This window comes from Cyanistes caeruleus, chromosome 2 (assembly GCF_971803275.1).
Source record: "Cyanistes caeruleus chromosome 2, bCyaCae1.hap1.1, whole genome shotgun sequence".
Classification (NCBI taxonomy): Eukaryota; Metazoa; Chordata; class Aves; order Passeriformes; family Paridae; genus Cyanistes; species Cyanistes caeruleus.
In genome coordinates, this window is record NC_141702.1 from 109,865,200 (window position 1) to 109,890,149 (window position 24,950).

The 24,950-nt window shown below is 51.4% G+C and overlaps 2 protein-coding genes across 4 annotated transcripts; both read left to right on the forward strand.

Annotated features, from left to right (window-relative positions):
• Nucleotides 1-33: 33 nt before the first annotated feature.
• KLHDC3 (kelch domain containing 3) lies at nt 34-19,678 on the forward strand. 3 transcript variants are annotated; one of them, XM_086879061.1, is made up of 11 exons: nt 34-179; nt 6,289-6,524; nt 8,775-8,951; nt 11,122-11,237; nt 12,584-12,655; nt 12,883-13,096; nt 13,363-13,449; nt 14,725-14,833; nt 18,321-18,394; nt 18,745-18,823; nt 19,039-19,678. In XM_086879061.1, the coding sequence occupies exons 2-11, from the start codon at nt 6,371-6,373 to the stop codon at nt 19,103-19,105; spliced, it is 1,149 nt and encodes a 382-aa protein (XP_086735187.1). In that variant the 5' UTR covers nt 34-179; nt 6,289-6,370; the 3' UTR covers nt 19,106-19,678. The 3 variants fall into 3 exon arrangements, with proteins under 3 accessions (XP_086735187.1, XP_086735188.1, XP_023778782.1); XM_086879062.1 differs by lacking the exon at nt 34-179 and adding an exon at nt 334-582; XM_023923014.2 differs by lacking the exon at nt 34-179 and adding an exon at nt 363-558.
• Nucleotides 19,679-20,576: 898 nt separating this feature from the next.
• LOC111926356 (neuronal PAS domain-containing protein 4) lies at nt 20,577-24,922 on the forward strand. Its single transcript, XM_086879059.1, has 8 exons — nt 20,577-21,692; nt 22,237-22,403; nt 22,494-22,630; nt 22,816-22,921; nt 23,039-23,285; nt 23,551-23,660; nt 24,085-24,220; nt 24,317-24,922. The coding sequence occupies exons 1-8, from the start codon at nt 21,592-21,594 to the stop codon at nt 24,606-24,608; spliced, it is 1,296 nt and encodes a 431-aa protein (XP_086735185.1). The 5' UTR covers nt 20,577-21,591; the 3' UTR covers nt 24,609-24,922.
• Nucleotides 24,923-24,950: the final 28 nt, after the last annotated feature.

Below are 24,950 nucleotides of genomic sequence, written 5' to 3' on the forward strand. Positions count from 1 at the left end.
GGGAGCCGCCCCCGAGGAGGGCCGGGGCCCGGCACCGCGGAAGGGCCTGTCGGGGCCGCGCCGCTCCGGCGCGGGGGGCGCCAGCGGACCCGGGCGGGGCCGCGCCGCACTACAAGTCCCAGGGAGCGGCGGGAGCTTCTGTCGGAGCGTGGCTGTCGGAGCTCCTTGTACGGGTACAGGTACGGGGCTGGGGCTGGGGCCGCAGGGGCGGGGGGAGGCGGCGGGGCCGTGCCGGGGCTGGGGGAGAGTGAGGCCGGGAGGCGCCGCCGAGCCCCTCCGTGAGGGCGGGGGGCGCGGGGCCGCCGCCCTGCCCGGGTGCTCTCGGCCGGGCCCGCGGGTGGCGGGTGGGGGCGCGGGGAGGCACAGAGGGGCTCGGGCGGGGAGGGGCGGCCAACGGTGCTGGAGCGTGTCCAGAGCCGGGCAAAGGAGCTGCTGAAGGGTCCAGAGAATAAGTCCTGTGAGGAGCGGCTGAGAGAGCTGGGGGTGTTCAGCCTGAAGAAAAGGAAGCTCAGGGGAGACCTCGCTCTCTACAACCGCCTGAAAGGAGATTGTTGCCAGGTTGGGGCCGGCCTCTTCTCCCAGGTAACAACTGACGGACAGGTCAGGAGGAAATGGCTTCAAGCTGCACCAGGGAAGGCTTAGGTTGGATATTAGGAAAAAATTCTTCACGAAAGGGTAGTCTGGCATTGGAACAAGCTGTCCAGGAAAATGGTCGAATCGCCATCCCTGAAAGTGTTAAAAAAAACCTGTAAATGTGGAACTTTCAGGACATGACTTATTGGTGAGACTGGCAGTGTGGGTTAATGGCTGGACTCAGTGATCTTGGTGATCTTCTCCATCCTTAAAGAATTCTGTGACCCCATACATCCCTGTCCTCCCCTGACAGGTTTGTGTCAGGGAGGCTGCCCTTCTGCCCTGGTGCCTTCTCTCTCCATCCCATGGGCTCATGTGGTTTCAAGCCATTTTTTCTCTCACCCAGTCATGGCTGTTTTGGGGCTGCATGCCTGGTCTTCCCCAGTCCCATGTGCCAGGCAGAGGGAAGGCTGGCACCTGTGAGCCTGCCTTGTGTGTGGCCAAGCCCAGCAGACCACTCTGCCTGGGGATCGGTGTCAGTGCAACAGAGGGGCAGAGGAACCAACTGATGTAGCCCTGTGTAAAGCAAGAAATGCCCCACTGGCTGTCAGCTTGGCTTTCCTGAGCCTGCTTTCCAACCCAAGGGCTGCGCTTGGCATGGCAGAAACAGCTTGACAGGCTGAGACGAATTCCTGATGGGGAAGTGGGGGTCAAGCAGTATCTCCAAACCTTAGGCACACTCCACAGAAAAGCTGGAGTTTGGGAAGCAAGGTGAAGAATAGAAGCCAGCTCAGTAGGTGCAGAATCTCAGCTTTAGGCAAAGTCAGCAGTGGGCAAAATATTTGGAAAATAAGGAGATGGTGAGGCTGGCTGTAGAGGTGGGGAGGGCACTGGGATAAATTTGTGCCTGAGCAGTGTGGTCTGTTTATTCTCATGGCTAACATGAGCTTCCAGAGTAGGCTCAGCTCACGAGCTCAAGGGCTGTTCTAGCACCGTCTAGTTCACCAGGGCTGGAATTGCATTGTGAGTGTCCAAGCTGTTGAATGTGCAAGCTTGCAGTTTCACGCTGCCTTAGCACAAATGCTCCAAGCATTAGATAAATGTCAAGCACAAGTGAAGAAAGCGGGTTGTTCTCATGTTATCTCTAACAGTATGTTGGATGTGCTTTAAATAGAACTGTCTATATGGACTGCTGTGAACTGGTTGGGTTATTTTAAGGGTTACTAAACCTTGTGGCTGGTGTCTTTTGGGAGACGGGACTGAGGCAGCCACACGGTAGGATTTGCTCTCTGGAGCAGCTTTGCAGGGTAGGCTGCGCTTCTTGGGGTGCTGCTGTAATTCTGGGGATGACAGAACGAGTCCTTGAAAATCCAGGTCACTTGCTGCTATGTTTCTCCCCCTTGCTTTGGGAATTGGATGCAGCAAGGCTAATCTGAGCAGCTTTTAGAAATGGCACTAGGTTTCCTTCTGTGTGCATAGAGGAGTGAGAGAGCCCAGTGGGCTCCCTTTGAGCAAAGAAGTGGATCCAAGGATAGACAGGTTTGTTTTAAGATTATCACCTGGCTACTGTACTTGGAGATGCTCAGTAGCTTTCTATCTTGAATATAGAATTGAATTGAATATCTTCAATACTTCTTGAATGAAGTATTTTCATAACTAAATGTAGAGACTGAAAATAGTAAGCCCAAAGCCAACAGAACCAACGGTGAAAACTCTGACTAAAACCTATTACTGGTTTTCTGTTGTTGTTTTGGGGATCTTTTCCTATCTGTGCCACAGTGCTCAAGTCACCACAACAGTTTTGGAAGATATGCTAGTGAGAGATTGAGTGATATTTTGGTTGATCTCAGAAGTCCACATGCTGTGTTGTTAGGCTCTTGTTAGGTGTAAACTGGAGCAGTTGGGATGAAGGTTGTTCAAGGCATTAAGTGTACCTTCAGGCAATAGCACAACCAGAGATATAAGAGTACTGTCTGTAGGTGCTGTCTTCAAAGGATGCAGAGCTGAATTAAATCTGATTGTTCCCTGGTTTAGCAGTGAAATGCTCCAGGTGCTTTGTGGCAGAGGAACAACTCACTGCTGTGCTCACTTAATTTCCAGCATCATCAGGTACTTCACCAGTAAGTGAAGCATATCCTGATTTTTAGAAATGTACTTATTCCTGGCATTCCTGGTTAATGACAAGACCTACCAAGGTTTCAGACTTTCTCTGCATCCTCTGTGCTTTCCTCTATTTCTGTATAGATCATGGCAGAGTTAGGAAATGGGGAGTTGTGAACATTGCATGGTTGGAAGCAAGAGATCTGTTAGTTTTTGGAGAGTGGAAGTGAGGAGCTAACATGAGTCAGTGGAAGCAAGCGGTGGCTTGAACTGATGTCCTAAATGAGAAACCACAGAATGTATTTTGCATAATCTAATGTTGTACAGTTGGGGGAAATTGTTAGTAAATTGTTTATCAATTTTGCTGTTTCTCTCTCTCTCCTTGGCTGTGTCCTCTGTGATCTTTAAAGAAATCTAAGTTGTAGCTTAATGTCAAGTGCACTTCTCCTACTAAGAAATCCTTATAGGAATGAGATTGAGAAGTTTTTACTTATGTCCTCATTTATATCATATAAATTATCTTTGGAAATCAAACTTTAAATGGAATTTAACAGTGTCCATTGTTGTAGGACAGAAAATAAAGTTTTTTCTCAAAATATGTGTCTTAACTCCTATTTGTAGATAGTGCACAGAGGGGGCTTGGAGAAGGAAAATGCTTTGGGACAGAAGATTGGTCTAAGGAAACAATTGTAAATAAGGCAGGAGTGGAGAATCTGGAGCTGGGCACAGAAAGCATGGGGTAGAGTGCAGAAGGCATCTTCAGGAGCCAGGGCTGTGCACGGAGGAGGGGAGGCCAGGCCTGTGTGTGGCTGAAAATGGGCAAACAGATGCCTGGTGATGGCAGGAAGATGTGGTAGTTACAGGGTAGGGATGTGGCCAGTGGCAGAAGAGGAACATGGGAGTTTGCATGGATGCTTCTATTACAGTGTAGAGAAGAGCACTTGGGTTTGGAAAAGCCTTGACAGCTTGTTAAACCCTGTGTTTTCCCATGGCCTTGTAAAGATTACTTCACACTTCTGGTCATTCTCTCTTCACTTCATGAAGTGCTCATGTGAGTGTTTGTTTTTCTTGGCTCTGAGGAGGGGCAGAGGAGGCTGTGCTGGCAGAGCTCTGTGTTTGCTCTAAAGGGGTATCCCTGGACAGAGCCAAGGTTAAGCACAGCCAGCTTCCATCCCATTGCCCTCACCACTACTCCAGACCCACCAGTCACCTGGAAAGCAATCATTTGGGGAAAAACTTACCCAGTAATTGTAGGAAGCAGCATTTCAGCATTGTTGCTTCCACCTCAGCATCTTTCTTGCAGTGCCAGGGATTGGGCCTGGAGCTGCTGTTTCTCAGTGGACCAGATTAACCTCTTGGGATGAGCTGCCTTCTGACTGGAATAGCAGAGCTGCTGTGGCAGGGTAGCCAGCTCCTGTGGCAGTGACAGGACCAGCATCCTTGCACCTGGCTCAAGAGAAGTCCCAAGGATGAGGAAGAGTTTTCTGACAAAAAAGGCAGGGGCCTTGTTACAATGCCTGCCTGTCATGCCAAGCAGCTGTGCTCCCTTACCTTAGTGGGAACCAAGCAGAGGGCTTGGAAGTATGATTCATCCTCTTGGTCCTCCTGGATTGGGCTCAGTCTGAAAGGTGTTGAAAATACTGATGCTGGTGATGAAGACCAGTTAAGCTCCTTAAGGAGTCTTTTACAGAATCACTTAAACAAGAAGAGATTATGAGGAAAACATTGGTTAGATTTTTCAGGAATAACTTGTGACTGAGGCAGGAAACAGATTTAGATATGTGAAGCCTTCAAAATAGCTTGGAGGGTGACTTTGGTGGGTTCCATGGAAACTCATCTGTTATGTAGCTTTGCAGAGGACTTATACAAGCGTGCTGCCTGGCTTAAAAAAAGAGAAATAAAGTTGCTTAAGGAAAAAAATCAAACCTGCTAGATCTGAAGTTGAAGCATGGCATGTAGAAAATGGGGGCTGTTCCTGGGCCCTTCTGGAGCACCCCTGCTGGAGCAAAACTTGCTGTGACTTTCTGGGTTACTGACTGCAGTTTAGGTGAGGGTGATTGCTGCAGGAACAGGCAGGTTTGTAGGAGAGACTCCTGGTATAATAAAGCTGCAGGATGGTCTCTGTTTGGGCTTTGCACGTATCCTGCTACTGTAATAGTACATGCACAGAGCATGAAAACAACTCAAAAAAGAAATAGCTTTAAAAAGAAGCTACTGAAATTTTGATGACATTTGGGAGTTCTGGAATGAGGTGAGTGATTACTGAATAGTTTTGAACTGTCTGTGGAGTCAGTAGATGAAGCTGGAAGCCTGAGCTCTGCTTCATGCCAGGAGCTCCCTGTTGATGGCATCTCTTATTCTTCCCACAGGAGGGGATAAAATGTGAGTGTGTGGGTGGGTGGGCGCTGGGGTGGTCAGGCTACTGATGGGCCTCCTTGTGAGCAGTGATTCCACTTGACTGAGGGGTTGGCGCTGGCTAACTGGAGCAGAGCAGCATGGCACTGCCCCTCTTGCTGCCCTCCAGCTACTTCAGAAACCTGAAACAGGAGGGAAGTCCTCCTTGCCAAAACTCACTACTTTCCAAAATTAAATGGGGCAGATTGTAGGAATTTTATGCATTGGAATTTAGTCCTTGTTCAAAGGCATTCCCAAATTTCTTTGGATTCTGAAAAGGCTAAAATTGGTTGTGGGATAGGAGCATGCTGGCTGAATCTTTCAGTAATCTAGAACCAAGAAATAAAAGAAGACAACTTTATTTTGCTGTCTGAAACACTGACATCTCTTCTAAAGGCTGTTTTTCAGCTGGGAGAAAACTGTTAAAATCAAAGTGACCCGCTGTTTCAGAAGCACCTGGGCATGACTCTGCTCTAGATTCTTAGACTGAATAATATCTGTAAGAATCATCTGTGGTGACTTCTCTAAGATATGATCTAAGCCATCTGTTTGAGGAATGAAAGCTATCGGTTGCTTAACAAGATATGATGCTACAGAATTTTCATAGTTATGCCTGGATTTGCTGTGGGAGCAGAAGCCTTTTTTGAGTATTAGCAAAGAGCTTTCTACCTAGATTAGGGGTTTTCTGCTCTCTCGTATCTAATTAGATTGAACCTTAGTGCTCAAATCAATGAGTCCAAATGCTAATGTCATTACCCACCCCCATAATGGGAAGTTGGTTGCTTTATACAGGGGTGGTTCTTTGGAGGTTTTTTGTCAGGTGTTTTGTTTTCATATTTTCCTCTGCTGTTTCTCAGAACCGATCCATAGAGCACACTCTTCCCTCTGGGTCTGTTCTTTTCACCTTCACCGTTGTCTCTCGCTGTGCGTTTTCATTCATGCAGACAAATGGCTGTGACATGTACATGATGTGTGCATGACCAGGCCGAAGGTGTTTGGCTGGGGCTGCCTGTGCAGCCACCCTGAGGGGTTTTGTATGCAAGGGCATCTCTGTTTGCTCCTCTCAGCCCTGCTCTGTGTCCCCTTCCCAAGAGGAGTATTTCCAATTGGGAGGCAGGTGAGTGAGGATACATTAAGGTAATCTTTGTAGCAGGCATTCAAGGAAGGTAGGAAGACCTGCAGGATGGATCTCATTATTTTGTCATTATGTCTGTGTTGCAGAGCCAGGTGACATTGTGGTGGCCTTGGAAGCATGTAGCTGTGGCACTGGGGGCCCTGAAGACCGCCTGGCTTGCAGGGAGGAATGCTACGGTGGGCAGTGCACTTGGAAGGTGGGCCACGGAGGGTGAACCACGCGGCCGTGGCTGTCGGGCACAAGGTCTATTCCTTTGGTGGGTACTGCTCCGGAGAGGACTATGAGACCCTGCGGCAGATCGATGTCCACGTTTTCAATGCAGGTAAATGTGTCCTTGTGGGGCACAAAGGACTTGGCTTGCTGGACTCAGTTGTTGCCTTTCTTGCCTGCTGCTGCCTGACATGTTATACCCTGTAACGTGCTGTCTGATTCTTAATTTCCAGAAAAAGTTATCAGAGTAGGTAGGAGCCTTTCTTTGTGCAGCCTTGCATTTTCAGCATCAGGGGCAGGACACAGAGGGGCTGTAGTTCATCTGACTGCTAGGATAAGCACTCACTGAAGTAGTCACATAGCCAATGGCTTGGTTTGTCCTTGTTCTCTGCGAACACAGACTCAGACAGGTGCAAAGAGGTGATATCGAGTTGGCTCAGGTCTCCCCTCCAGTTTGCAGTATGCTCAGCTGCCCATAGTATAGGAGAAGGGTACAAGCCAGTGCACTCAGTTAAGATTCCAGGTGTAGATATCTGAGCTGTTTCCCTATGGGGGCAGCTGATAACTGATGCCAGCATCATGGAGTCAGCAGGGGCATGTGGCTAGGAGGGAGGCATTTCCATTTTGGTAACGGCTATCATGCAGATTCACAACATAGCTTAGAAAAGCATCTGCAACTAGAGCCATTTGTGTAGGGTAGCCAGTACCTGTCATGAGGCTGAGTTGGAGCCATGCTGTGCTGGCAGAGGCTGTATTTCTTGATTGAGTGCTCCTTGAACTGAAGAGGTTACTGAGCTGGTCCATGAAGTATTTCCCTGTAATTAAGCAGGTGATTAAAAACTGCACGGGACGCTTGGGTGGCTCCAGTTAACAGAGCCAAGAATGGCGAATCAGTGACCAGTTTTGGACAGTGTGCTGAATGCTTTTCTGACACCCACATGTAGACAGACCTAGTTTGTCTGTAAGATGCAATGAATTCACTCCTTTAGGATTGATGTGCAGCAGGGATGAAAGCATTGGTTACAGGGGGCTGCCAAGGTGACCTGCTCACAGTGTAGAGAGGGTATAGCCCAGGATCCTGTGAACAGTGACATTCACCTCTGTCCAGAGGGACTGGGCTTTCACACTCAACACTGCTGAATGCTGTAGAACGTGCCAAGTAGAGCACCACTCTTCTGGGGAAGCATAATGACTGTGCCCAATGGAATGCTCTTGTGTTGTCTTTCCTTCTTACCACTCCCAAATACTAAAGTGTCAGAATGCTGCAGCCACCACGTGGGAAGTGACAGTGGCTTCCCAAGCCCTTGCTCAGCTAGCATTGTCAGGTGGCAGTGCTAAAGCCAAGATACCAGATTTTGAATTATCTCTTGTCAGTCTTCCAAAGATGAAGACTGTGTTTTAGGTAGGAAGCATCCAGTCTAGCTTGACTTCAGCATTGGATGTGCTTCCTCAATAACCTTTCTGCCTGTGGGGTAGATACCTTTTGAGATGCCTGACTTTTCCCTCTCCCTATGTTAGTATTTCAGAGGAACTGCAGACTGTTTTCTGCTATATTTTGTATCAGCTCCACGTAGAAAACAAACCTGGAGGCTGTATGTAGCAGAGGGAGGGTGACTGGTCCTGTTACGTAATGGCTGTGTAACACTTGCTGTGGCTCTTGCACTGTCATTAAACCCTGTAATACCTGTTGACTGTTCTGGCTGCTGCTGGACATGACACACAGGAAGGAGAACCTGTAATCACAAGGAACTCCTATTCAAAATGCAAGGTTAGCAGGGAAAACTTGAGTATAGATGTGTAAAGGAGACAGACGGCCACCTCATCTATAGCTTGAAAAACCAAAACAAAAGCAAACAAACCCTGTTCCTACAAGTCTGCTGGGTTGCTTTACTTTAACTGTGCTTCTGCAAGTCCAAGTGATGCCTTCAGGTGTTCCCTTGCATAATACTGCAGTGAGTTATTTCTGTGCTGCCCATTCTTCCAGCTTTGAGTATCTTCAGCAATCTCCCTAGCTTGAAGTCATGTCCGCATTCATGGTCACCTCTGTACTTTTTCATTTTTCTTTCCCTATTTGTTTGTATGTGTGCCATATCTTCACTCACGGTCTAGGATGAGCCAGAGTGGAAACCTTTTCAGTGAACTGTTGCAGAACAGAGCCTGTTTATGTCCTCTGGGCCTCCAGAGGACTTCCTTCTGTATTTCTTAACTGTCTACTAGTCAGGGTCAGACACAGGTTTCTCTTGTTTACTCGATTGCTTCTGCACCTTGTCACGGGGTAAAAAGCACCATACTGGATGGGTTATGAACTGTGAGCAATTTAGCAGGCTTAGCATTTGACATGGGCTCAAACTTGTGTTTCCAGTGTCTCTGCGCTGGATCAAGTTGCCTCCAGTGTGGACAAACAGCCGAGACCACGTGAGGGAGGTGCCCTACATGAGGTATGGACACTCAGCAGTGCTCATCGACGACACCGTCTACATTTGGGGTGGTCGCAACGACACGGAGGGAGCCTGCAATGTGCTCTATGCTTTCGATGTCAGTAAGTTCCAGCTTCTCACTCTTCCTTGTCACAGCTTGATCAGACCTTCTCTCTACCCCTCACTCTGCTCCCCAACTTGTTTTCTTGTCCCTCAGTGACAGTCTGGAGGAAATGGTGTCACTGTCTGTTTCAGCAGTTTTAGAAGTGGAATATGGTGGCCACAGTGCTTAAATCTCTGTAAAAGCCTTTGGGCAGAGATTGCTGATCTTGTCTAATAATGAAAATGGTTTTAATTTTTCTCTCAGCCTTGCATGCTCTCTCGGAGAGTAACTACAGCTGAAGCGTTCTCTGTGTGTGACGTAGTATTTCTTAATTGTGGCTGAAGGTTGAAGCAAGAAGGGTCTGGGCTCTTGAGGATTGTGGCTCTTCTCCAGTGTGGTCCTTCTTTCTGAAGGCATGAAGGAGGGTGAGGAATAAAGCACAGGAGTAGTCTGGGACAGGATGCTAAAATCAGGGAAGACATGAATCAAGTTAGATAAACCTGAAAAAATAAACTCCTTGAGCCTTTTGGTTGGCTTCTCCATAGCACTGCTGGAGCACCTCTGGAGAAAAGGCACCATCAGGAACTGCATGGACACAAGTGTCAGGAAAGAAAAGGAGTGTATCTGGATTCTGGAGGCAAGTCCATCTAAATACTGGCCAGAAACTGTCTTGCTGGACTTGCAAGGAAACTGCTTGCTCTGGTGCTTGGTCAAGGGGGTCTGTTCTTTACCAGGAAATATCTTGCAGCTTGTGGCACAGGGTTTCCCCCTTCCTTCCCCTGGCACGTGCAGCTGAAAAGCCACCAGTAAACCTCTGCCTACACAGAGGCTGTGTAGTGGGAGCTGCCTAGTCTCGCTGGCAGCTCCAGTGCTTTAGCATTAAGTGAAAATTGACAGCAAGTCCTGCTCCAAACCCTCTGCAGCTGTCTGTACACACAGGCCTGCCATTCCTGGAAAGTAAGGCTGGCAGTCACAGTCCCACGTCTGTAGTGTAAGTTCCACTATAGGAGTCACATCAGGCTAAGTAAAGCCCTGTCTGAGTGCAGTTTTGTCCATGTGGAATGGAGCACATCACAAATTGAGGTCTTTTTCATCTCTAATTTAACATGTTGCTCTTGGGTGAGATGTTGCTGATGAGGTGTGACTGAGTTTGGAAGCAGCCCCAGGAAGAAAAGGAACTTGATAGCCCTGAGCTGTCCCACTGGAGGCTCCCCAGGGATTCTGCTGACCTTGCAAGACCCTTTGTGTGGTGCCAGATGGAGCATAGGTGGACAGTTGTGTCTGCAGCCAAGTTCAGAGAAGCCATCCTCATGCTTTGGCTCCAGTGCTACGACTCTGAAATAAGCACTGTTTTTGACAGCCAAGAGCTGTTAGGGAGGGTGGGGGAATGTCTCCTGCAGCCTTGAGGGCTTATCTGTGCCTCTCTGAGCTCTCGGGGCAGGTGCCTGTTTGCGCTTGGCAGTGAGTTGCTGGCTTGGCTCTGTGTTGCCCTGGCATGGAGAACAGCTCTGGCTGGATTTTAAGTCATCTTCTAAATCAAGCCAGCCCCTGGAGAGTGCAGGCTAAGGGGCTGAATCTGTCTGGTGCAGGCTCACAGGGAGCATTGTGAAGGGTGGAAAGTGAGGAAGAGGGGATGAGAATGTAACAAGTGGAGCAGATAAGATGGGGAGAGCTGCACTGCAGAGTTGGGTATATGCAAAACAGCTAGCATGGAGAGCTTGTGATTAAGTGATTTTTATCTGGGTTTGAGAGCTGTTTCTCCTCAGTCACTGAGCTCAGTTATTGGGCATCTCCATGCCATGAGGAGGTCAGTCGAGCCACTTAGCATTATTGCTTCATTGTAATAGTGCAAATGCAGCGTTGATAAGAAACTCCTAAGTACACTTTGCAAGAGATTTGGTAAAAGTAACATTGTTTAAGCCGTGCTGTACTACTCACACTTAAAAATCTTTGCAGGTCTGGCAGTTGGTTGCCATGCCCAGAGGCTGAGACTTTTGTCACTGTGTCCCTCTACGGGGGCTCTGGCAGGTAGCCTTGTCCAAGTAAGCTTGCAGCCTCTCTGGCAGAGCAGGTGCTGTGTGAGAAAGCAGGAATGATTTTTGCCTTAGAAATTAAGAACAATAGTAATAGAACTATCCCACCCCAACTCCTACTGTGTTTTCTCAGCATTGCCTCTTGTTTTGTTTCAGACACGCACAAGTGGTTCACACCAAAGGTGTCTGGAATGGTCCCAGGGGCAAGAGATGGACACTCAGCTTGTGTCCTGGCAAAGAGCATGTTTATCTTTGGAGGCTATGAACAGCTGGTGAGTAGTCTCTGTAACTGTTAATTAGTGAGCCCTTGGGAAAGAGGGTGTTGATACCCAGGACGCTGATAGAGGCAGGACACAGGGGCATATTTATATTCCTAATCACTGTCGTTTTGTAACTTAGCAAAGTTATGGCATTAGTACCCAGGTTATGCTAATTGTTTTGAGGAGAAGTTGGTTGGAAAAGCAAGTCCACAAAACTGTTGAATTTTTTTTAACTTTCACAAAACGTATTTACCACAAAGAGGTAAAAATATAATTTTTTTTATTTTTTTTTTCTGGCTCATTTCTCAGCCAAATGTAGATACATAAATACACAACATTTTAAAATAAGTATATATTGATTTACATTTATTTTAATTTGGCTCAGAAATGAGCCAGAAAAATCACTTTCTGCAGTTTTGCTGTAATGTTTTCTCCTAGTCTGGTGTATGTTCCCTGTAGTCACTATCTGCTCTGATATCTTGTTGATCCCTTTCAGCAAACACTTGGTTGCCTTCCCATTAAGAATACCTTGAGCCAAAGTTCATCCTGCAATAACTGTCAGTGTGCCTAATGCTCTTTTTAGCAAATCCTTATGATCTGATCTTAAGAAGGGGTAAATATAATTTCAGCCTATCACCAGGTTCTAGAAAAGATGTGCAAAGTCACATGTGTTTGTTTGGAAGAAAGCTGGGGCTCTGTTGCAGAATTCTCTGGGTTATTCCCTCTTTTTTGAGGATGATAGCAGGCCAAATCCATTATATTGATTACAGCAACAGGAGGGGTTCAGATGTGTCTTGTTTTTAACCAAGGCCAAATAAACCTCTGGCTGTCTTGCTGTTCTCTACCTTGCCTGGAAGAGCAGGAGTCCACATTGTTTGTGTGAATGAAATCTCTTTCAGGCAGCCAGCTGCAGATGGGTTTTGTGGGACTTCAGAACCTAGAGTGCATTTTCTCCTGGATGTTCAGCTTCCCAGAAGTAATCTTAGCTTCTGCATCTCGTTAGGCGGCCTTATCAGAGCCGGTTTGACTGTCCTGCTAATGCCTCTTTTTTCTACTGCTACATGGAAAGGATGCAGGCTCCTGCCATGAATGTATTGTGTGCAGGACAGCCTTTGGGGGAGGAACTGAGCACTGAATAAGTGGGAAAGCTGCAAGAAGAAACAGAACACCTTTGGGAAGAAATGGGCTTTGCTTTCATCTTGTTAAGTGATAAGTGCTGCCTGAGCAAGCACCTTGTCTCTTAGGAAGTACTGACTCCAAAGGGATGCCCCAAGTCCGTAGGGCAGCATCCTTTCTGGGGCTGGATGTGACCAGGCTTCTCAGTCCCTTTGTGACCAAGCTGCTTGTCTGTCTTCCAGGCTGACTGCTTTTCAAATGATATCCATAAATTGGACACCACAAACATGATGTGGACCTTAATCTCTGCCAAGGTCAGTGTCTGTTTTTCACTCTGGTTTGTGGAGGAAGTTTTGCATCTGCTATTCTCTGGGGTAGCTGCCCACACTTGTCTCACAGCTTCTGGCTGATGTGGCTGTGATCTGCAGGATGGGAAGTTCTTCAGCAGAAGGCAGCCATCCAACTTCCCCATCAAGATGTGTTATTTCCCTGGGTAATCTGCACTCTTTCTTTTGTCTTTGTTTTTTACTCTGTCCTTCAGGGTACTCCAGCTCGCTGGAGAGACTTCCATTCAGCTACCATCATTGGAACAAAGATGTACGTGTTTGGTGGCAGAGCTGATCGTTTTGGGCCATTTCATTCCAACAACGAGATCTACTGTAACCGCATTAAAGTGTTTGACACAGAAACCAACTCGTGGCTGGACTCCCCTCCCACTCCCGTGCTCCCGGAGGGCCGGCGGAGCCATTCAGCCTGTGAGTGTGGGTCTGCTGAGGGTGGAGGATGGAAGGAAATTCCTGCCTGCCTCTGAAGGGGTGTCTGCTCTGCTGTGGGTTAGCAAGGGGTGCACAAAGCCCTGTTTCTGTGGAAAGCTGCTGCCCACCAAAAAGCCTTGCACACCACACTGCACATGAAGGTGATATAAGGAGAGGTGGACAGCCAATACCACATTGCTTTGTGTTTGATGTTGGGTCAGGGACCTGCTGGGCAGCCCTCTGACATCTGTGCTTACTCCCTACAGTCAGCTACAATGGGGAACTATATGTATTTGGTGGCTACAATGCACGTCTGAACAGACACTTCCATGACCTCTGGAAATTCAATCCAGGTATTTATCCTTTTAACTTGCTGCAGTGATAGTGCTCTGGGCCCTCAGGCATGTGAGTGCTCAGGGGAACATAGTGTCCAAGGAGTACTGCTTGGGGGGAGGAATGGCTCTTGCCAACTTGCTACTATGCCTGTTCCTCCTTGGGATGTTTCCAAATCTCAGTTAGAAAGTGGAAAATGAAGTATTACTGAAAGACATATTTCATTGGAAAACCTTTGTCTCGTTCTTAAATATGCAAAAGTACTGACAGAAGAGAAAATAGAAGGAAGCAATAGGGTTAGGGAAGGGGGAGACTGTAGTGGGGGAACCATTCAACCTGAGCTGCAGAATCACCATCTCTTGGTACCAGCTTAAACTGTGTGGTGGTTCTTCATCTGGTACCCTGAATATCAGTCAGCTGTGAGCTGGTTCTGGGTCCTCAGTCCTCAGGCACATTTCATTCTCTAGACTCATTTTGTTTGCTAATTGGTTTGCAGAGTAAAGTTACCTGAGAGCAGCCAACCTGCTGCTCCCCAAGCTGATTGTGAGCTGGTCTGAGAGCTCCTGCAGGTTTCAGTCCTGTGCATTGGCGCCCCCAAGCATCCTTGCCACAGAGAGCAGCAAGAACAAAGGCTGCTGTCTCCACCTGGTTCAGTTCCCTACGCCCTCCTCCCGCAGCCGAGCTGTCCCAGCAGCTGATGTACCTCTGCCAGGGTGTTCTGTGATCGCAGCCTGCCAGCAGATGGAGCTGGTTCCTGGGTCTCCCTCCTCCAAATCCCGACCGAGGCAGGTTCTGGGGAAGGGAGGCTGCCTGTCTGCTCCTGCGGCTCTGCCCAGTACAGCTCCCTCTGATGTCAGACCCACTGCCATGGCAGTCTGTGGTTTCTGGTGCTCAGGCAGAGCACCTTTTCACTTTGCAAGTGAAAGGTCTTGATGCGGCCCTGAGCAACCTGGTTTAGTGCAAGGTGTCCCTGCCCATGGGAGAGGGCTAGAACAAGATGGTCTTTAAGGTCTCTTCCAATCCAAACCATTCTATGATATGACCTGTAAATCCTGTCTCAGCAGGCAGAGCTCCAGGACTGTGACTGGCATCCAAGTGGCACTTCAGTAACAACCTCATAGAGGTGCATCATTCAGCCATTAGTGAGGAGGTCAAGGGGGAGGATGGATATTGGCTAGTTGGTGTCTGGGGAGTGGGCCTCTGCTTTTCCTGTGATCTGTTTCAATTCATAACCTGCTTATAGCTGGTGTTGGCCAGGCTCTTGTGACAAGCTAGTACACTCTTCTTCCCATTAGTTTCTCTTTCTTGGAGGAAGATTGAACCCAAGGGAAAAGGGCCATGTCCTCGCCGCCGGCAGTGCTGCTGCAGAGTGGGGGACAAAATCATCCTCTTTGGAGGTACCAGGTGAGTTATGTGAAGTGGCTCCTGGAGAGGCTTTGACACTCCCTTCAGCACAGTGTGTCTTCATGCTCTGACCCATGCTGTATCTGATGGACTTCAGAGGCACATGGCAAGTGTCAGTCTATCTGACAAGTGTTAATAGTCATGTACATCAGGGCTCCCCTGGAAAAAGGCCATGGAAGAGACTGAAGGTGTCATGTAAGCTGTAAAGCATCTGGTGACAAGCCATCTTGTACATGTAGAGACAGAAGGGTGTAACAGGCTGCTCAGGAGGGGCTGTACAGTGCTCAGGCTTTCTGGTGAAGAGGTCATGGGGATAAGAGAGGAGATCCTGCTGTCAGAAGGACATGTATCTCAGTCTGCTGTGCCAGAACAGACCTCAGACTGACTTATCTTCACCTGCATGCTTCCCTGCTTCTCCCACCAGAGCTTCTTTCTTCTGTTGGCAAGTGTGGGTTCTGCTGCCAAGCTGCAGTGGGATGTCAGCTCAGCTGGGAGCTGTTTGAGGAGCCTACACCCATGACAAGACAATGTTGCCTTCTGTGCCAATGTTCCTTAGCAACATTTCCATTCACATCAGGGACCTGGTGTTATGGATTTAGCTGTCAAACACTGGAAGTGATACTGTCAGGGTGCAGGGCAGCTGGATGTGGCCAAGAGCCTTAACAGCTGCTAGAAGAAAGGAAGTAGCCTATCACCAGGACACACTCTATGCTGTCTGGAGTGACAAATTGCAGCTCTGGAGCACAGTCCTGCTTTCCAGTATCTACCTTGCAGAGACATCTTAAATGCTTTCAGCTCTCCACATGGTTTGGAAAGCTTTGTGGCTCTCTCTGGGATCTTGACAGTGGCTTTTTGGGGATGCTTCTGAAGCCAGCTTGGCTGTCCAAGCAGGACAGGTTCTGCTGATGTCCTGACCATACCAGTATGTGATGGAGTGAAGGGCCTTCAGGTTCCAGGGGTTCAAGGAGCGTGTGCTTAGCTGTAGGATGTCCATGTGACTGTGAGGGAGTGCTCAGTGCAGGTGAGGTGTGCAGAGGTGCTGAGTTTATCCAGTCTCCTCAAAAGATACTGGGTGCTGCTCAATGCAGCAGAAGGCTTTATGGGAGTTTTGGGTGGTCCAGATGCTGTGCTGTGTGTAGATTTCTGTTACAGTAGCAGCTGAACTCTGATGTTAAGCCTTGGCACTCCTGGGAAATGCTAGCAAACCACAACAAATTTGACACCAGCTTTTTTGAGTTTGGTCTGCTCTTTCCAAGCAATGCAGCAGTGCCTTGTCTTCTCCACTGGACCACTTCAGAACTCAGCTTGTTTCTTAAGTCAAGCTCAACCCCAACAGAGGCACATTCATCAGCAGTAGTGTGGGCTCCGAAGAGCTGCTGGCAGCCAGGAATGCAGCCTGCTTGAACTGGAGGGAGGGTCTTGTGAGCTGGGGAAATGGGAGGTGGGGGTGGGCTGTGCTCGCTTCCTGTAGCAGTTATCAGGTGTATTCTGGAGCTGCCTGGCGAGATAAGAAGTTTTCCAGGAAGTCGTTGTAATGGAGAACTCCCAGTGGTCTGCCTCCTGACCTGTGCTCCCCTGGCTGGGAAGGGGGAGGGGTCACACAGCACGGGCTGTCCAGCAGGGATTCTCAGAGGATGAGCCAGGAGGCTCAGCTTTCTAGGGAGCAGCACTGGGGGATGGGCAGGCAAAATGCCTTTGCATCCTGTCTGCCCTTCCAGGATTCACACATCCTATAGACTGCTGAAGAGGCAGTTATGCAGGCTGCTTGCTCCTATGGCATCCAAAAGCTTTTTCTTTGGTAGTCCTGCCCAGGGCTTGGTCTTCTTGCCCCAGCTGTCATCCCTCACTGTGGCCAGGAGCAATCCATCACTTGCGTCCTGTTTAAGGGACCAGGAAACTTGGTGTTCCCATTAGCTGTGTCACAGCTGTGGCCCTGGTTTGGTTTCCTCCCAAGCCCACCAGCAATTCAGTGTGCAGATACCATCCACAAGGAAGAAGGCAGGGGAGAAGGAATGCTATAAAACCGTTTATCTGAAGAGATGCTGATCCAGATTTGGCTTGAGACTGTCTTCCGTGACAAGGCTTAGGAATCCTGGCTCTGGTGAGAGAATAAGGGCTGTCACTGAGTGCAGGGTGAGTTGTTTTGCATCTGGAATGAGCAGTTTTGCTGGGCACTGGTTGGCAAAGCTGTGCCCTGCACCCTTCTGCCTGGGAGTTGCAGGGGGTTGCCTGGTCTTGAACTCCAGGCTTATGCTGCTACTCGCCTTTTGCTGATTAACACCACAGATGTGGTGCCTGCTGGCTTTCCTTTGATAGATAAGGGATGGTCTAGGGTTTCCTGTGACGTGGATGTGAGATTAGATTGTGGTGTGGTAAGCACACGAGGTGGAGTTAAAGGGGCTCTTGCCTGTATCCGGGCAGATGGGCCCCATCAGCAACAGGTCTGCTCTGCCAGCAGTGAGCTGTGCTCTGCAGTTTGGCCTGGGGTTGTGGGGACCTAAGGGGGCAGGTACTTCCTCATGTCCCATGAGGTGTGAAGTTTAGTGGCTCCTAGGTGGGGAAACAAGTGACACTGGGGTGAGAAGTCACTGCATGAGGTCAGTCCCAGCTAAGAAGCGAGGGCACACTAAGTTGGTTTGTCATAGACCAAAGCAGGACTTAAAACACTTTCCCTTTCTTTCTAATTCTCCAAACAACCATCAGCCATGGGAGTGTTTTTCCCTGTTTTAGCATAGGCTGATCTCTCTGTGCAAGGAGATGTAGTGTCCAGTCTCTCAAGTGCTTTGGTTGTTCCACCAAGACCACAGTGGCAGGAAACCATAGGTGAGGCTGTCTGTTCCCTAGAAATGTCTGGTATTGTAATTCCTCATTAGCATTCCAGCATCAACATCAAATGGGACTATCAGCAAATCAGAACTGGTGTAAAATGACTGCTGCACTGCTCTAGTGCTCAGTTACAGTCTTCTGAAATGCCATCCCCATTTTGGCACAGCCACTCACTCCAGATGTGGCTGGAGTCCAAAGTGATTCCTGAGTCAGACTGCGGAATGTCTGTGCTTGCCCTGCCGTGCAGATGTTTTCTAGCTGCTTTATCTACACTCCTCTTACAGCATCTCAGTGGCCAAGCTGAAATAATTGCAGTAGATCTTAACTACATGAGAACAGGTGTGATGGACAGGTGAGGTGAGGGGGAGGTTCATGACTGGAATCATCATGGTCATCCATGAAGAAGGGGCAGATCCCCCATGCCCTGCAGAGGAAACAGTGTGGGTTTCTGCTCCCCAGCTCTGTGCAGCTCTGCCTACTCTGCAAGGAGCTGGGAAAGTGATGACTTTGGGTGCTGCTTGGGGAATCAGAGCGGCAGGAGGGATCACAGGGCCCCTGCATGGGACAGGCAGGCCAGGAACATTCCTGGACTTGCTCAGCCCTTGCTGAGCTGATGTGTAAGAATTTTGGCACTGTCTGACACTGTGCTTGGTTTCTGCAGCCCATCTCCGGAGGAGGGAATGGGTGATGAATTCGACCTGATGGATCACTCAGACCTCTACATCCTCGACTTCAGTACGTGAGCACTTCCTGCCCAGCCTGTACCTCTTGCCACAATCTGCCCTGTGAGCAGGCCCTGCTGTGAAGCACCCATGGTGCCTGGTGTCTGGAGCCAGACAGCTGTGTCTGACTAGTGTGCTTGGCTTAACACAGAGCAGCCAGAGGTGCAGCCCTGCTCTGTGCACTCCTGCATGTGGACCTCTTGTGGGAGCACAGAAACCACCCCAGCCTGTCCCTGGTGTGCTCTCTGCCTCGTCCCTCATACAAGGCTCTGCCCCGTTTCCTGTGGCGCTGACTGCATGATGCTGGAGCCTCTATGGTGTCCAGTCAAGGCCTGCTGTAGCTTAACTGCTTTCTTTTCACAGGCCCCAGTCTGAAGACACTGTGTAAGCTAGCAGTGATTCAGTACAGCCTGGACCAGTCCTGCCTTCCCCATGACATCAGGTATGGTGTGCCTTGCTGGGAGGTCACTTTGTGGGTGCTCCCTGACCTTCAGGTGCTCCAGCCCTGCTGAGAGCTGCCCAGGGCCCTTGGCACTGTGCACCTTTGAGGTGGGCTGGGCTGGAGACTATAGCTGAGGCTGACATGAAGCAAAGCTGCTCCAGCCCTGGGCACTGTGTTTGTGCTTTCTCTCAGTGTATCCTCTTGGTGTGTTACAGATGGGAGCTCTCAGCCATGACAACGAACAGCACCATCAGCCGCCCCATTGTCTCCAACCAGGGCTGAAGACAACTCGTCTGTCTACCACCCTGCCCTCACCCCTCCACATACTGACCTCTTGCTCCACTGCCTGCATGAATTTTTAGCCCTTTCAAGCAAGGAATGTGTGAGCTCGGTTTGTCTTGCCCTAGCTAGGCCTCCCTCTGCCCTTGTCATGCTTTGGGCAGCACAAGTGGACAGGCAGAGCTGGCCACTGGGGGAAAAACTGTCTGGCCCCAGCAGCACAGCTGTGACCCCTCTCCTTGCTGGTGGCTCTAGAGCTTCCTTCCCTTTGCCTGTGGAACTACAGCTGTGTTGTCCGGTGTCCAGCCACTTTCCAAGGGCCTGAATCAACTCTTACCACCAGCCACGGCCCTGGGGTTGATGTCAGGGTCAACCTGAACTGTTCCTGCATTGCCTCAAGAGAGCAGTAACCTCTACACCTGCTCCTGCCAGCACTGACAGCTTCCTGGCACTAAATGGCAGGCCCCAGCTCCAAGCTGAGCCCAGTGTGGGGGCCTGGGCCCAGCTGGACACTGCCCAGCTCCTATTGTAAAGCATCAACTGGGGGAAGTTTTATAAATGGTGAGGCAGACATGGTTTCTGTGTGTCCTGGCAGATGAACTGGGGGAGAAGAGGTGCAAGAGGGGAGTGACTGAACCAGGTGCTTTTCCCTGAAGCTGCAGGCCACTAGTGGTTTGTGGCAGCAGCTTGCAGTGGCTGATGTGAGCCACAGCCCTGCCTGGGACGGGGAAGGGAAGCTGGGCACTCCCAGCAGCACTGGCATGGGGTACTTGCCTTCTGCCCAGAGTTGTGCTGTCCTGCAAGAGGGCAGAAGGAAAATGGTGTGTGTCTCCTGGGCTGTGCTCCCTCAGGTAGGTGGATGCTCTGTAGCTTCCTGCTTCAGGGCTGGAGGTGGAGGGATGCCTGGGACAGCCTTCCTGGGTGGCACAGAGGGCTGTGCTCAAGCCCTTTCCCACCAACATCTGATGGCGTCTGATGTGAAGAGGAGTTCCAGCGGCAACTGCAGTGGGGCTAGTGCAGAGAAAGCTAGGGAAGCACTCAGGGTGTTTCCTGGGATGTAAAGTCACAGGGGCAGCCGAGATGGTGGTGGCTGCATGCCAGGAACCTGTGTGGCAGAGGGCCCAGGCTGTCTTCCCTGCCCTGAGGGCTGGCATAGAGCCAGGGTCAAGTGCTCATCCTGCAGCACAAGGTTACAGAGGTGCCTGGGCTCCTCAGCCTGCAGGAGAGGTGGCCAATGCAAAGACAATGGAGCAGTCTGGAGTGGTGTGAGAGCAGTGAAAACCCCATGGCAAGAGAACATAAGGCCCCACAATTGCAACAAGAGCTTGTTCTTCACACGCTGGCAGCACCTCACCATGATAGGTGATGAGCATCATTGACCTGGAGGGACTCAGGGTGTGCTGTGACAGCACATCTGGCTGAGGGGGAGCAGCCCCAGCCTAGGCTCATCCTTTGTGGTCCTTGGCACCTGCAGGTTACCCAAGAGGACTAAGGTGAATGTCTACCCTGTGTTGTCCAGCAGCTCCAACTCCCTCCATCAGCTGCCTCAGCCACAGGCAATCTCACAAGCTGCGAAATAAATGGTGGAGTTTTTTGGCCATGCACTGAAGCACCAAGCTTGCTCTCCTTGCAGGGTGCCAGGCACTAGGAAATGCCTCTTGAGCACCCAGAGTCCCCACGCTGGGTTATGTGGTACTGAGCACAGAGGCTCCTCAATCCTGTCCATGAATGGCTGTCACTGAGAGGAATCACAATCTCTGGGGCATCGAAGAGAGACAACAGGCCCTAGAAAGGCTCAGCACCCCAGGCCAGAGCTGCCTCTAGGAGAGCAAACCTTTATCAGGGAGAAGTCTTCTCTGGGAAGAAAAGAAGGGGCTCATCAGGGAGAGGGGTCACTGACACCCCACTTCTCTTCAAGGATTCTCTTTGGCTCAGGGGTGCTGTGGCTCTAACCTGCCTCTTCCAGGAACCTACTGCAGGCCTGGGCATGGGACACTGCTCACCACATTGGTCCACGTGCCTCCAGTGTATTTTCTTGGCTTATCAGCTCCTTCTCCCAGCACCCAGCTCAGTCATCAGTAATGCTGGAGAGCATCTCCCAGTCTGGCAGACTAGACACAGGATGTTCTGCAGGGCTGGCAGGAGCTGGGCAGATGTGTGCCCCACAGGGAGATATCTGCTGCCTTTGTCACTGCCCCCTCCTGAGCGGCAGGTTTGCTTTAAAGACCCTGGCTTCCTTTTATTACTTCCCCTCTCAAATTTCAGCTGGCTGCAAGGGCTATTTTTAGCAGCCTGCCTTCTAAAAATAGCCCTGAGCTGTTTGGAATTGCGTCACAAGAGGTAACTCTCTCAGTGAGTGGCTTGGCCTCTGCACCCCAGGAGGGTACAAAAGGAGGCCAGGAGCAGCAGGGTCAGCAGGTTCAGCCACAGCCAGAGGCGAAGGAGGCAGCGGTTCCCTGCCAGCTTCAGGCCATCCCAGCCCCGGCAGCATGACCATCTTCTGCAGCCACTGCCACCGGCCACTGCAGGCAGAGATGAGCTGCCTGCCCACGAGGGCCAAGCAGGCACCCAGTGCCTCCAGGCCGTTCAGGTGAGCTCCCTCCCGCCTCCTGCCCTCGCTCAGGGCTGCGATGGCCTCCCAGAACCCCGGGATTAGGTGTAGGGTCTGATGGCCCTTGTAAGGTGCTGGCAGCAGCCTGGGACAGCGGGACCGTCAGCCGGTGCATGGGGAGGAGGTGCAGGAATTTGGAGGGGCAGAGGTATTTTAGGTGGTTTAGGAGGAAAGGCATGCTGTACTGGGCTGGGGTGCACAGTTCGGCACTGGATGCAGTTTCCATCCTGGTGAGGGTTGGTGGGGAGGTTGTCATATGGGCTCCCCACCAAAGCACAGGTCATTGTCCAACCTGGCACCCAGCAGGAGAGGCAGCAGCCATACCAGCAGCGTGTGCCCTGGGTAGGCTTGAGCCCCTCTGCCTGTGCCCACAAGGTTTGCTCTCCTAGAGGCAGCAGCTGGCACGGGTGCTGAGTATCTCCACTCCATATCCCCCGAGCTCAGAATTTTTCCCACAGTTACAGGCAGGGAATGCCGTTCCTTTCCCTCCCTGGACACATGTCCCAGGTGGCTGGCTTTGCAGGTCAACCAAGAGTGCCTCCAAGGCTCGCCGAGACCAGATCAATGCGGAGCTGCAGGCACTGCGCTCCCTGCTGCCCATCTCTGCACAGGAGAAGGAGCGACTCTCCTACCTCCACACCATGGCCCTGGTGTGCCTCCGGCTGCGGGGGGCTCAGCTGTTCCCTCCAGGTACCGCAGCACTGCTGTACGCCACAGCCGCTTGGCTCTCTGTGGGGCACTGCCCCTGCCTCATCCTAGCTTCACCCTCACCCCCTGCAGGCTTGGCTCCTCCTGCGGGACCGGCCCTCGGCACAGAACTACTCTCCCTGCTCCCGGGGTTTCTGCTTGTGCTCTCAGCAGACAGCAAGCTGGTCTACATCTCAGAGAACGTGGCTCAGGTCCTGGGCCTCTCCGTGGTAAGGCCTGCTCACCGGGCATTTGCAGTCACTGTCACCATACCCATCCCGGTGCCTTTATTGCATGCACAGCACACTGCCCCAGCAGACGCTGGGCTGTGGTTCCAGCAGGCTGTGCACCCACGATGCCAGCCAGGGTCCACTGAGACAGACACAGTCTCTGAGGGCAGCCCCCTCTTTGTCAGGTGGAGCTGCTCGCCCAGGGGGACACGGTCTTTGACATCCTGGATGGGCGAGTGGGAGAGGATGTGCACAAGAAGCTCCTCCTTGCCCGGGAGGAGCCTGGCAGGGGTAAGGGAGGCCTCAGTTGGCATCACATTAATCTTGCTAGCCTGCTCTGCCCTTTGGCTGTGATTAGAGAGCCAGGGCCGGCTCCTGACCCACTCTGAACAGTATATTTTCCTGCAGAAGTTACTTTTGTCAGCGAGATGCGCACGTCCAAGGCCTTCCGGCTGCAACACGGGGGGAATCGGGTCGTGGCAGTGTGCGGGCGCTTTGTGGCTCTGTGCTGGCCACCCTCCCCCTCCACCACAGCCTTCCTGGCCCTCTGCACACCCGTTGTGCAGTCGCCCACAGATGGCGAAGCTGCTTCCCAGGACGACATATTCCAGAGCATGCATCTACTGGACATGACATTTATTGATGTCACGGAGAGGTGAGGGGTGCCTGCTTGTACCACAGCCCCAGCTTTACATCTCAGGCAGCAAGAATCATCTCCCTTCCCCAAGCCTATGCATGGGATGCAGGCTAGACACTGCATGAGCACTGAGACTCACAAACACCTCCCAAAGCTCTTCCCTCATTTACGACTTATTTCTGTACCTCTGTTGTTTCATTCTCCATCACGCAGCAGCTGCTCCTTGCTGACACTGTGCAGGCTCTGCACAGCTCTCAGTCCCCACTCCCCTTGTCTTCCCCAGTGTCACCTACCACCTCGGCTACCACAGGGAGGAGCTGGTCGGTCAGTCGTGGTACAGCCTCCTGCACCCTGAGGATGCTGACCTGGCAGCTGCCCAGCACAGGGCCGTGGGTGAGTGTCAGGCCCGGGAAGGTGCGTGCTGTCCCCCTCCTTCCATGGTCTGGTTAATGCCTGAAACGTGGCTACCCAGGAAGCAGCGAAAAAGCAAATTGAGCCCTCCCTGTTGTGACTCCTTGCTCCAAAAAAGACGAGGCAGGGAAGTGGTTACACACCCCATACACTGTGTATATGTAGTTTCCAAGCTGGGTGCGGGCATCGTACTTTGCCACAGTATACAGAAGAGGGACAAACCCACTTGAGTCCTACCTCTTTGGGAGGGCAGGACCGCTACGGACCTGATTCTGCTCTGGGTGGCTTCTGTCCCGCTTGGGCCAGACTAGTGACCGGCGGCAGAGCCCATCGGGGCAGCCTTCGGGCTATCCAGGCAGCCTGGGGCCGTGCCCTGCTGCCGGCTCACGCAGTCCCTTCCCCGCAGCGCTGGGGTCCGGGCCCGGGCCCGCAGCGGGGACAGCCGTGCTGCGAGTGCTGCGCAAGGACCGCGCCTGGAGCTGGCTGCGAGTGTGGGCGCGGCGGGACGGCGGCTGCATCACCTGCACCTGCCGCTGCCTCAGGTGAGCGGGGTCCCGGGCTGGGGCGGCGGCTGCATCACCTGCACCTGCCGCTCAGCCGGGGCCCCCAGGCTGAGCCTTACCCCGTGTCCGCCGCAGGGAGGAGGAGGCGGCCCACTTGCGCTCCCGGCAGCCCCGCGCCGCCGCCCCGCCGGCGGGCCGGGACCTCGGGCGGCTGGCCGAGCAGCTCCGCGCCCTGGCCGACAGCCTCTCGCCGCCCGCCGCGCCCCGCGGCTGGCCCCGTCCCGAAGAAGCCGAGGACGATGCCTCTGTCTGCGCTGCGAGTTCTCTGCTGCACCCTCCCCATTTCCTCCGGTTTCCTTTTGAACAGAAAATAGGATGCACCATTCCAAGTGCGCTCTCACAGGTGTCGAGTCTACAGAGATGCTGACATCCCTTGGTCTGCTGGCTGTACCTTTCCTAGTGCAGATGTGTGTAATCGCATCTCCTCTCAGCCTGCTGGTCACTGACCGCAGCTGCAGCTGACCCGGTGGGAGGCAATGGCAAACCCTCGCTTCATTCTCAGTGCTCGGATCAGAAACTTTTGTCTAGGCTGCGGTAACTCCAGCGTCAGGACGACTCAGTCCAGCAGCGCAGAGAGATCCAGATCGTGCACTTAAAACACTTATTGACTACTTAGTTTGATATCGCCAGGGCTTTTCTGTACGATTTTTTGCTAAAAAAAAAATAAAAAATAAAAATATATATATAAAAGAAAATGAAAATAAATAAA